Raw genomic sequence first — 11515 nt, forward strand, 5'->3', positions numbered from 1 at the left:
TTGGAGAATCTGATTGTATTTATCGTAAGGGAAAAAAATGTTGCCAGCAACACAATTATATATAGAACATTCAAGAGGAACAGGGACCTTATTACCGTGGGAATGCATGTCAATACTAGTCGTTGTTATTATGATTTGGATAGTTTGAAAAAGAAATCGTTGAAAATATAATAACTAGAATGTTCTAGAACGCGAGTCTTACAGACCAGTTCTTAAAATGTTATTGATGTTATTAAAAGCATAGTGTTTCATTTAACCTTTTCCATGAGCAGCTCCAGAGTGCATAAGAGCGTTTTACAGAACGACATTTCGAGAAGGAGGGCCTTGATGTCATCCCTGTCCAGACAACGCGACTTGGTCCCCGGAGGTTAAAAGCTTCATAATGATGAGCCCTTTTCACTATCTAGATATATCAATACCTAGGAAACACCATTTCCGTGTACACAGACATACATCACTTTCACTTACTGTGTCTTGTACCTATACATGACATTTCCGTACCTACTTGGTCTTTAAACGGCACTTGGGTAAAGGTACATTGGACTTGAAATATTGTTTCCTCTTGGTGCCTAAATTCTGCAAATACTCTTCTCCAAGAGTGCATTTATGTCAATGTTATGTGTCAATATTGATCTGATATGGAAAAACGAGCATGGCAACGTTGGTAAATGTCGTTCAATGTCATGCCTCCCTGATCAAAGTCCGTGATGTATCCGGGTTGAGGCTTGCGTCATCGATCATTTCCGTGGACATCGATCCTTGAATGATACTTAGGGAGATTATCCGTGGTGACATTTCGTTAAAACTTAAGGCACATGGAGCCGAAAGCATACGTGTTTGGGTCGTACGGACAATAGCCAACACAGCGGCCCAGGTAGTTGTAGTTTTTACACATCTGAAACGAAATACAAGATAAACTAAGTGGTATGGAAGTTGTGTAGATGTTATAATGTTTATATTGGGTTAACGCTTCATTTAGGAACTGTCCTGGCAACTGATAACCATGACGGAGCTGTGACTATCAAACAAACCAGTGGTTGATATTGTCAGCACCGTGCACCGCATGGCGACACAACTAAGTCATCTAGTCTGTCAGCTCGATCCACGTAGCCTTCTCTTAGACAAGCATGGTGTCATATTCATATTGCAGTTGGCACGACGGGTTTACACTGAAACTGATGTTTGGTTGACCAAAATTTGACGCTTGCCTAAGTTCCCCCACATCTGGTGAATAGATTGGTGGTGGGGTAGTCTAATGGTTTTTGCGTTCGCTCCCCACGCCGAAGACCATGGTTCGATTCGTCACATGGGTACAACGTGTGAAGCCCATTTCATGTGTCCCCAGCCGACATTTTACCAAAAAACGTAAAATAAAATCCCTCACTCAATTTTGGTGAGACAAAAACCGCTTCAGTCAGTAGTTAAATGACATCGTATCACTCACTTGCAGGAGAAACATCGTATGTAGAACGTATAGTGAAAACGCTTTGGTGAAAAACAATAATTAGGGTATTGCGCGTTGGTGGAAAACATCATAATTTGAGCGAAACATGAATTTGAAGCAACCATGAGTGAACACCGGCATGGTAAAATGTCTCATTCTAGCACTGTTCCGCAAATAATTACATTCGGTAACTGACGAGGCGGTTTTATTGTAAACTTAGTACAGAAATGTGGACAGCTGGACAGATCATTTATGATGGCATTCTTGACATCCTGGAAGAAATCAACGTTAAGGTTCAGTGTAAGGGATGTCATTTGCCTGGCAACAGGGAGTGTTTCTTCTTTGAGTAGCATTTTTGGTTAAGGGCAAACTTTAAGGGAAAACTTTAGCGCAAACACGTTGCGCAACAAAGAGAAAATGACCTGTCTATACGTGCCAAGCGAGCATAGGTATACCTCCGCAGTATAAGTAAACTTAGTTTGAGTACGTTTTGTTACACTCCACTACAACAAAACCTAGTAGGAGGTCGCGTCGGGTAACCTTAGCGTTACTTAGACTGCGTGCCCCCTTTGCTTCGGTTCGAAAAATATTTTCAAAATATTATATCGCTACTGTCAAAGGTAGACACCCATTTCTTTAACAGGGTTATACTGCCAGACTTCTAAATTCATATTTAATAATTACTCACGCGACATATTTAATTCAACACTTTGGGTGCCACTCGAGACATAGCAAATCGTTCTTCGTCTCCATTACCCTGCTGGCTTCCGGTTCAACGGAGTGCAGGAACATGGGAGTTAGATCTAAATAGACTTGAAGAATCACATGCCCGCAACCCTATTTACACTACAGTTTTCCAGTGATTCAGGTGATGCGGAGTTTCGATACAGATGATAGTATCGTTGACAAACATCAGTATCAAGAATCTGTAACCAAACGTTGTATCACCGGAATACAGAATGCATTGTTCATCCCTCGCAGGGAGGCTACCGGTTGTCTCATTCCCATTCTTGATTTTGCCCTTTTTCAAGAAGGTCGAGAAATCACTTAGAATATTAATTTTGACACTCGTCTTGCATTACACACTTGTTACTGTTTGTTTCTAGTCCTTTGTTTTAAAGTGAAAATCCTATACATGCAAATTACATGCCATACACCAACCGTCTTTCAAAAGCGACTACATTCCAAATAACTATGGTTGTAAGGAAGTGCAAATGGCGATACACTCTCAAAACATTCAATAATATCATTGATTGATTCCGATAAATCTCCTCAATACTTTTAATCGTAAATGAAGAAATGAAATACCCCTACTTTTGTAAACGAGTATAGTAACCCTTGAAGTTCCGAGACTGAATTTATCTAGTGGCGACTAACGGGATCGGGTGGTCAGGTTCGCTAACTTGGCTGACACGTTGAGATCGATGCTCATGATGTCGATCACTGGATTGTGTGACCCAGGATCCATTATTCCCAGACCTCCGCCATATGGCTAGAATATTGCTGAGTGCAAAACTCAACCAATCAGTGAGTTCTACGATAGCTAGAAAATCCAGGTGATTGATAAACTTCGTTACTTTTTCTGAAATCAAACTCTTATGAAGCTAGGTCTCTTTACAGCTGTCATCAACAATCTTCACTTTGAATTCAATAACGCTTCGGCTGAGCCTCACTCTCACCTCACAATCAGCCTCGGTGTCGTCCCAACATCCGGCTGCACACTGGCTGTGGCAGCATCCCTGCTTTCCGGGTCCGAAGCACCGGTATGGACAGGAGGGGTCACAGGTGAAGGGCTCGACTGGAACAGAAGAAAAACGAGCTGCCCTGCATTATTTCACCGTGGCTCATGCCAGTCTGTTAACGTATGGGTATTATCGAGCTGTTCAGCTGGCCGCCGGGGCTGTTGCATGGTACAGAGAGAACATGAAACGTTTTGAGTGCTGGGACGGTGGGGTAGCAGAAGACCCGTGTCCGATTCCCCACATGTAGGCAATGTGTGAAGCACATTTCTAGTATCCCTCCGTGATATTGCAGGAATATTGCTAAAACAGGTGCCAAAACAGCGCTCACCGGCTATGCCTGTATTATTCTATATCTATATTTTATGACACAAATTGGAATAAAGTTTATATTTGTTTATGTTGTCATATGACCCATCTGAATACCGTTACCACCTAAAAGCAGCTGAGGATTGTAAAAATCGCATTTTGAACAAGGTTACAATATTCACAGCCTCAGTAAGGTTTATGGGAGACCTGTGAAATATCACGCGTTAGTGACAGACGTGATGTCACACTTTTGACATTTGTGTACCACCAGGGCTGCTTCCATTACACAGGACAGAGGTATATATGAATCACGTGGAGATCTTCTGCACAAAACATTACTTGACACAGTTATGTACCTTTCTGACAGAGTTGCTTTCCTCTTCCCCAGCAGCGCCTGGTACCCCCTTGATCACAATGACTGGAGCACGGCAAACCTGCAGCCAGAGACACCCACATTCAGCTACACAATGCAGACATCAGGTGACATACCATTATGGAAATGACCAACTATGCTGGAATGAAACTTGAACGGTCTGTCTACTGAGCCGTCACGAGGGGGAAGGCAGAAAATCGCGGCGACATTTTTCGACAAGAGGTAACCAAATGAATCCAACATGGGGACTCGAGCGAGGCTGTTCGGTGTGACATATCACTAGCAAAGAATGAGTCTTCATTTTCACCAAGAGATGGCTCACGATATTGGTCTCCGGATCAGCGTGAAGTTATTTCAATAAATGTTTTGACCCACCGAACTCACATTTCGGCTTATCGCCGCCTGTAGATGGTCGGATCTGGCTTAGGTAAGTCAGTGAATGAGAGAATTAACAACACATAACTCCATCGGGACATAATAAAACGAGACCCCAGAAGGTCCGGTGTAGAGTCGACAGTCAGTAACCCATGCTTGGGTTAAGAGGCGACTAACTAAGAGGCGACTAACTGGATCGGGCGGTCAGGCTTGCTGACTTGGTTGGCACATGTCATCGGTTCCCAATGGCACAGATCGATGCTCATGTTGTTGATCACTGGATTGTCTGGTCCAGACTCGATTATTTACAGACAGCCGCCATATAGCTGGAATATTACTGAGTGCGGCGCAAAACTGAAGTTACTCATAGTGAAACGCAATTCACCAAGTCTGACCACCAGAAAATTACGACAAGCATGGGCGAGTGCGGACCCAGTCCATTCAAGAATGTTCATGCAAGTCTGTCTTGAATGACAACTGTATGCGCACTCTGTCTGGGGCCAACTACGGTCGTTGAAGGTTGCATACTTTACATACAGCAATTCAATAGCGACAGATCCATGAAGATTCTGATCAGAATGGATCTTCAGTAATCCATGCTTGTAAGAGGCGACTAACGGGATCGAGTGGTCAGAGTCGCTGACTTGGTGGGCATATGTTATAGTATCCCAGTCGAGTATAATGATGCTCATGACTTTGATCACTGGATTGTCTGGTCTAGACTTTACACACTATCGCCTTACAGATGGATTATTGCTGAAAGTAAACTCACTGAAACGGTCACGGGATTACATGGCCGTTTTAATGTAACTAGAGCAGTACCTGAGTGTTTGGTAAAGGGGTTACGCAGCAGTAACATCTAAACACAAACGTTCCTGTATCCTTACATCGTTTAGCCAGTGGCTGGTCTCCCTTGAGCATGGCCTTCCTCCCGCCGCTGATGATTGCTTCCCACAAGATGGTCTTGACGTAACACAGTACAGGGTTGTTGGCGAACAGGACGTCGCCCCTAGAGATCTCTGTCAGTAAATACATGGATCTATACACTTCGCGAAGGTGACAAATTACACATATTTATGATGCATGAAGAAGAAAATAATTATCCACGCTATATATTGAAGGAACATCAAACTACATCAGACATGAGCTATATTTATTTTGAAATCTACTTTTGAACACAATGTTCTTGTGGACCATGTGGACCAAGTGGACCATGTGGACCAACCCGATATATATGTATCAATAATGCACGTGTTTGAGGCTCCTGTTGGTTATTCATAATGTATGGCGTGCGTGGGTCTGTTAGTGTATGTGTGACTTCATGAAGATCTACGTGCAGTGTGAATGATCCCCCCTTACTCACCAGCAAAGGAAAGTCAGTCAGCCACGATGAAAGCATAGTATCATGTGGCAAGTGACAGTCGATTTTAGCATTACTCCAGCAATATCACGGTTGGGGTCTTCACACATTGTACTCGTGCATGGTATCGAACCTGGGTCTTCGGCGTGACGAGCGAACGTTTTAACCACTAGGCTACCCCACCGCTCTCATTTCTCTAGTGAGTTTTATTCACGGTGTATAAAGAAACATCCCCATCTAAAGTTAGGTAGTATAATACTATATTCTGGAGATGTATTAATTGTGAACATACAAACTTGACCCTTACCTCTCAATTTCGGCAGCTGGAGTTCTTGTAAACCTTTCCTTGATCCGTACGATCTAGAGGTCAAGGTTACTGCAAGTCCAAACTGTCTTCCGAAGAGTTCAAGTGTCTGGTTACCTCTGATGACCTCTAGACTGGTCAAGGGTATCTCTCGGACACGTGTTACCAGGCCAATGAGCACATAGCCGCTGACATAACGGATTGTGCTGAGAAAGCTCAGGTCGTAGTTGATGTTCTTGTGACGCAGGTGTGTGATCTCGAGGTTCCCCTGCACATAAGTACATCCGGTGTAACGTCTTTGCATATACCGGAAGTGACGTCGGAGAGAACCGGAATAGCTGAATCCCATATGGGTACCTGGGCAGGCTGCAATCATGAACAGAGAGTGAGTTTGGTATTCCACTTTTATCAATATTCCAGCAATAATATCACACCGGGGGGACACCGGACACGGGCTTCAGACATTGTGACCATGTGGGGAATTGAAGCCAGGTCTTCGACGATACGAGCGAGCGCATTAACCACTAGGCTACCCAACCACCCCGAACAGGAAAAGAGTGTAGGTACTGTAGATTAGATACGTTATAATTTGACTGTTTGCAACTTGCAGACTGAAACATGAATACCGAATTGTCTCCTTTGTCCTGCAGCTCGTACTGTCTTCATATATCCCTTCGTAATACAAGAAACTCATGATCCTGGGTTCGAATTCCGATCCATCCAGGCCGTTTTCTAGGTTATCAGCAATTGCTCATTTGTTTATTTTATCAATTTTTAAACTGCTTATTTTAATTAGTTGTGGGAAATACATTTTTATCTCCTTCACAGTCCGTCGCACCGATTTTGCGAAAAGTGAGTTTAGTTTGAACCAGACTATACAGTGATCAACAGCATCAGCATCGATCAGCGCTGCTTGGATACGATGACGTGTGTCAACCAAGTCAGCGAGTCTGACCACCCGATTCCGTTGGTCGCCTCTGACGACAGATATGGATTACTGGTCCATTCTAACCCGTATCTTCAAGGGTGGTTTTGCAAAAACATCGATGTGTACTCGCGAGGCTGTCATACTGCAACTGACGGAATTACTTCAACACACGACAGACGTTTGAACAGAGTATTATCAACCTGGAAAACTCGACCCCGACTAGTGTCATGTATCCGAGCTATATCCTCTGATCTTGACTTCTAATCAATCTGTTCCTTGCTCTGTTAATTGTTAGATTTATTGTTAAGTGTCTACTTTTACCATAAAGTATAGAGCTTTCTAAAAATGATTCACAAAATCAATGTTAAATCCAACTCTGTCAGTCGTCGATGTCATTGCCATCACCCACATTAATGAAATGGACCATGATCAATGGTACGGGTCGTCAGTACTAGTATCTCGAGTGCAGATGAGAACACCTCTAGGGTGCAGACAAGACAAGACAAGACTCACACACACACACACACACACACACTCACGAGGGTGATGAACAATGTTGGATGAATGAATGGATGATGATGGATCGATGGATGAATGAACAATGAATAAATAAACGAAGATGGTCTGTGATGAAGGGCGAATGAATAAATGAACAATGATGGATGGATTGTTGGATGGATGGGTTAAATGGAGGATGGATATATTAGCGATAATATATCGATGGGTAAATGAAAGAATAAACGAAGATGGGTCAGTGAAGGAATGAGTGAACAAAATGAACAATGATGGATAATGGATAATTAACGATAATGGATCGATGGATGGATGAAGAATGAATAAATTAACGAAGATGGGTCGATGAAGGGATGAATGAAGAATGCGCAGATAAAAGAAGATAGATCTATTAATGAATGAATGGGTACATAGATACACGAAGACGGATAGATGAATGAATAAATAAAGATAATGAAGACATTAATTGAATAACATGATAGACGAAAGAATGAATGGACGGTAACGTTAATGAATGAAAGAATGGACGAAGGTAAAACCAAATGACCCCCCACCCCCCTATTTCCAGCACACATTATACTGCGCCAGCTCCAGTTTCCACCAGGAGGTGTTAATGTGGGCGGATTGCATCAAGCCGTTCTCTTTCAACCTTGATATTGCTTTCATACTTAACTTCATGCTACTGTCATTTAAGTTGTCCTTACGGTCTTACACAAGTAAAATCCATGATGTATTCCTTTGAGTGTTTTTTATCCAATTACGCATGCCAAAGAAAGAATGTTGCGACATTTATCTCCTTCTCGCAGAGAATTATATTGATCAATTACCTGAAAACGTGTTGAGTTTCAACGTCACGTGTTCACACTGACAAACGTCATGACAATAAATCAATTGTTTCTTCATAAGTGACTTAGAAATCAACAACTTTAAGCCACTTTCCTACCATCACGACTTAGCGGCAACATACAGACTTAATCCATATATTCTATTTCGGTACATATTTGTAGCTCATAGATTAGTACCCAACAGATATGATTATCTTGTTAAAATTTAAGAACGCTACAAGAGTGCGTTTATGTAACTGAAATAGATATCCAGGAAGTGACCGCCGTGAATATCGATTTGAAAGATGTCAAAAGGGAAAGTTACAAAGTTTATGAATACTAAAAGTTTCTGTTTAATGTTTTAAAGAAGGTAGCACTTGGTTACATTTGTTCGTTTCAGGAAATCGATGTTTGGAAGTAATTTTTTTTTAAGCGCATCAAATGATCTGTCTCTTCTTTCATGTGTATTGATCATATAGAATATCCATCAGTAGGCGTTTATTGTATGAATTGCAAATAGTTTTCGTTAATATATTTTTTCTTTTGTCTGTTGTTTCTTGATGCAGACAAATCGGAATTCAGCGTGACGCGCCACCGTGTGTCTTTACTAGTAGAAACGCCTACGAGGTTTCCGGGGCAGATAACAACCAAACACTATATACTCGTTGTAGGAGGAATGCATGCGGATCGCCTCTAAAGCTCATATATTTGTTCGAACCACTTGGATCGTTGCTCATGTTATCAATCACTTGATTCCTAGGTTCCGTCCGAAGCCGAGCCGTTCTCATATAATTGCTAGAAATATTTGACAGTTTGGGATAAATGTATCAATGCAGTTAGTTCTAATCCAGTTACTAGTATTCAATATGCTTCGACTGTTTTTGAAATGAACATGATGCGTGTCGTTATTAATGATTTCAGATGCAGTCTCTTGTGGTTACGAGAAATTATGAATAAATTGTGAGGGTAATTTTCAATCAATCATATGTCAGACCATTTTTATGTGTTATATTAACGACGTTTTCTTGAATGAAACAAAATACCGAACTAATTGAGAGTGTGTGAGTGAGTTGAGTTTTACTCAGCAATATTCCAGCTATATGTAAATAATCGGACCAGACAATCCAGTGATCAACAGCGTGAACATCGATCTGCGCCACTGGGAAGCGATGACGTGTCAACCGAGTCAGCGAGCCTGACCACCCGATCCCGTTAGTCGGTTCTTACGTAAGCATAGTCGCCTTTTATGGCAAGCATGGGTTGCTGAAGACCTTCACAGGCCAATGGAGAGTAACACATACAGTATAAGTAAGTATAAACCGTCTATTTTAAATCAATTAAAACAAATAAGGCCATCGTTTGAAGTTTAATGTTGATATTGCTTGTTCATCTTAACCATACTCTTGTGTTGACATTTTAATAACTATTTGTTTAATCAGAATTAAAGGCACAAAAATAGCAATGTGTGGAGAACATACATCAAAGCTAATAACTGATAATCTCACGATAGTGACATTCACGAAGGCATCTTTTTAAAAATATACATAATCATTTTATAACAGTAAAACTTGCTTCACTTAGAAGAGCGTGGAATTTTTCTTTTGAAGGGAACATGTGATATTTATTTGGTATAAATTCTTGTCTAAACGATCTATAAAATGGACGTATTAACAATAAATGATATCTTCTATGAGATTCATGTTATATTTTGGACATAGCTGGTTAAATGGTATAAATGTCTCAGAAAAACACTGCTTTTGGACATTTAAATTGTGAGATTGACATCGAAATTTGGCTAAAATTCTCATGAGATCTTTGCATAAACTGTTACTGTGTAATGTACAGTTCAGTCTCTTAAAGTAACTTAAGTGATATGAGAGAAACTTTGTGAACGCTTGAGACGTTCATGCGGTATACAGCTACGACGGTTATCGTCGACGTCAGGGACGACGAGTGACTTCTCCAGCTGATAACGATTATGATGATGACGACATTGCTACGATATAATGATGATTAGATAAAGCAGACTACGGGACATTTCAAAATCTATGTTTATCAAAGGCATGGTTGATTTTTAACTGAACGTTTACAAGTTCAGAATAAAATGAATATAACAGGTAGGGTTGATTCAGAGCGTCGGGGATTTTGTTAATTATGGCCATCCTTACAGCAATATCGTAGATGTCCACGAAAGTGTCAGTACTAACATATAAAGCGTCAGTATCCTGTCACACCAAGGGACGCAACTGTACACACCTAATTGCGATGCCTTAGAAAACGTGGACTCCTGTACCTGAGTGTATTATCCAGACAAGACGCCTTCTATAAATAAATACTGTCTTCTCAACTGTTTAAATGATCGATAACTGATTGAATAACCATCGTTCGAGTGGGAGAACCAATTGCTTTTGCTTGAAATTAGGGACATAAGGAAAGTTTGCAATTATTTTAAACAGCTGTAAAATATAATGAAATCATAGCTTACCTTTGTCCAGGGTTAAATTGGGTAGATCGATGTCTGGTTGAATGAAGACACCAAGAGCTGTGCATACACACCATGCACATAGTATAAGAACTTGAATCATCTTAAAAATTAACTGTTCTCGAGCACTGGCCAAAATATGTAGAATTGAATATTTCTGACCAAAATATATTCACGCTTGCTTTTCCAAGCGTAGAAATCTATCACAATTCTACAGTAAATATGTGTGTGCTGTTGATGATTAAGAAGTGTTCGATCTGTTGTGCCCAGGTAAATCAATCAATGATCACAGGACCGCGAACTTCGAGCCTTGTAAACAGTTCTCTGTTAGTTTCGATCGCCGTGTGCCGGTGAAGCGATTGTCTGGGATAGAGATGTGCAACGCCAACAAAGTTTAGCTGCTTTTAAATATCTACCAATGTGCTTATTAATTAATCAGTATTCATGACGCCTCAGATTTGTCACGTGGTCGTGACATCATTGACGTTTGTCATGCTTTGTTACAACGGGTAACCGTGGAAACGAATTGCAAAAATTATGGTAGTTAGTGGTGGGGAATACCTTACACGGTAAACTGATAGCGCTTGATTGACAGGTATTCGTTGTCCTGATTGACAGGTTGTATAAGCCATGATGTTGACGTTATCTCTTCATACTCGTGATATATTTCATGGGCTGTCGCCAGGTATAGATATACCGCGGTTATTAAATAAGAATAAAATGTGTAGACAGTTTGCTTTGGGCAAGTTTTAAAGAGCATTTCAAAATTCGAAATTGTTTCATTTGGATTATTATTTATATATTCAGAGCCAAAATTCTTTATCGTCACGCATCATCATCGTCGTTGTCGTTGTCGTTGTCGTT

The 11515-nt window shown here is 40.9% G+C and overlaps 1 protein-coding gene across 1 annotated transcript; it reads right to left on the reverse strand.

Annotated features, from left to right (window-relative positions):
- LOC137298259 (epidermal growth factor receptor-like) lies at window positions 1-10872 on the reverse strand. Its single transcript, XM_067830437.1, has 6 exons — window positions 10655-10872; window positions 5908-6270; window positions 5128-5259; window positions 3849-3926; window positions 3124-3242; window positions 1-895 (listed from the first exon to the last, which is right to left on the reverse strand). The coding sequence occupies exons 1-6, from the start codon at window positions 10752-10754 to the stop codon at window positions 800-802; spliced, it is 888 nt and encodes a 295-aa protein (XP_067686538.1). The 5' UTR covers window positions 10755-10872; the 3' UTR covers window positions 1-799.
- Window positions 10873-11515: the final 643 nt, after the last annotated feature.

Source organism: Haliotis asinina, chromosome 10 (assembly GCF_037392515.1).
Source record: "Haliotis asinina isolate JCU_RB_2024 chromosome 10, JCU_Hal_asi_v2, whole genome shotgun sequence".
Taxonomy (NCBI): Eukaryota; Metazoa; Mollusca; class Gastropoda; order Lepetellida; family Haliotidae; genus Haliotis; species Haliotis asinina.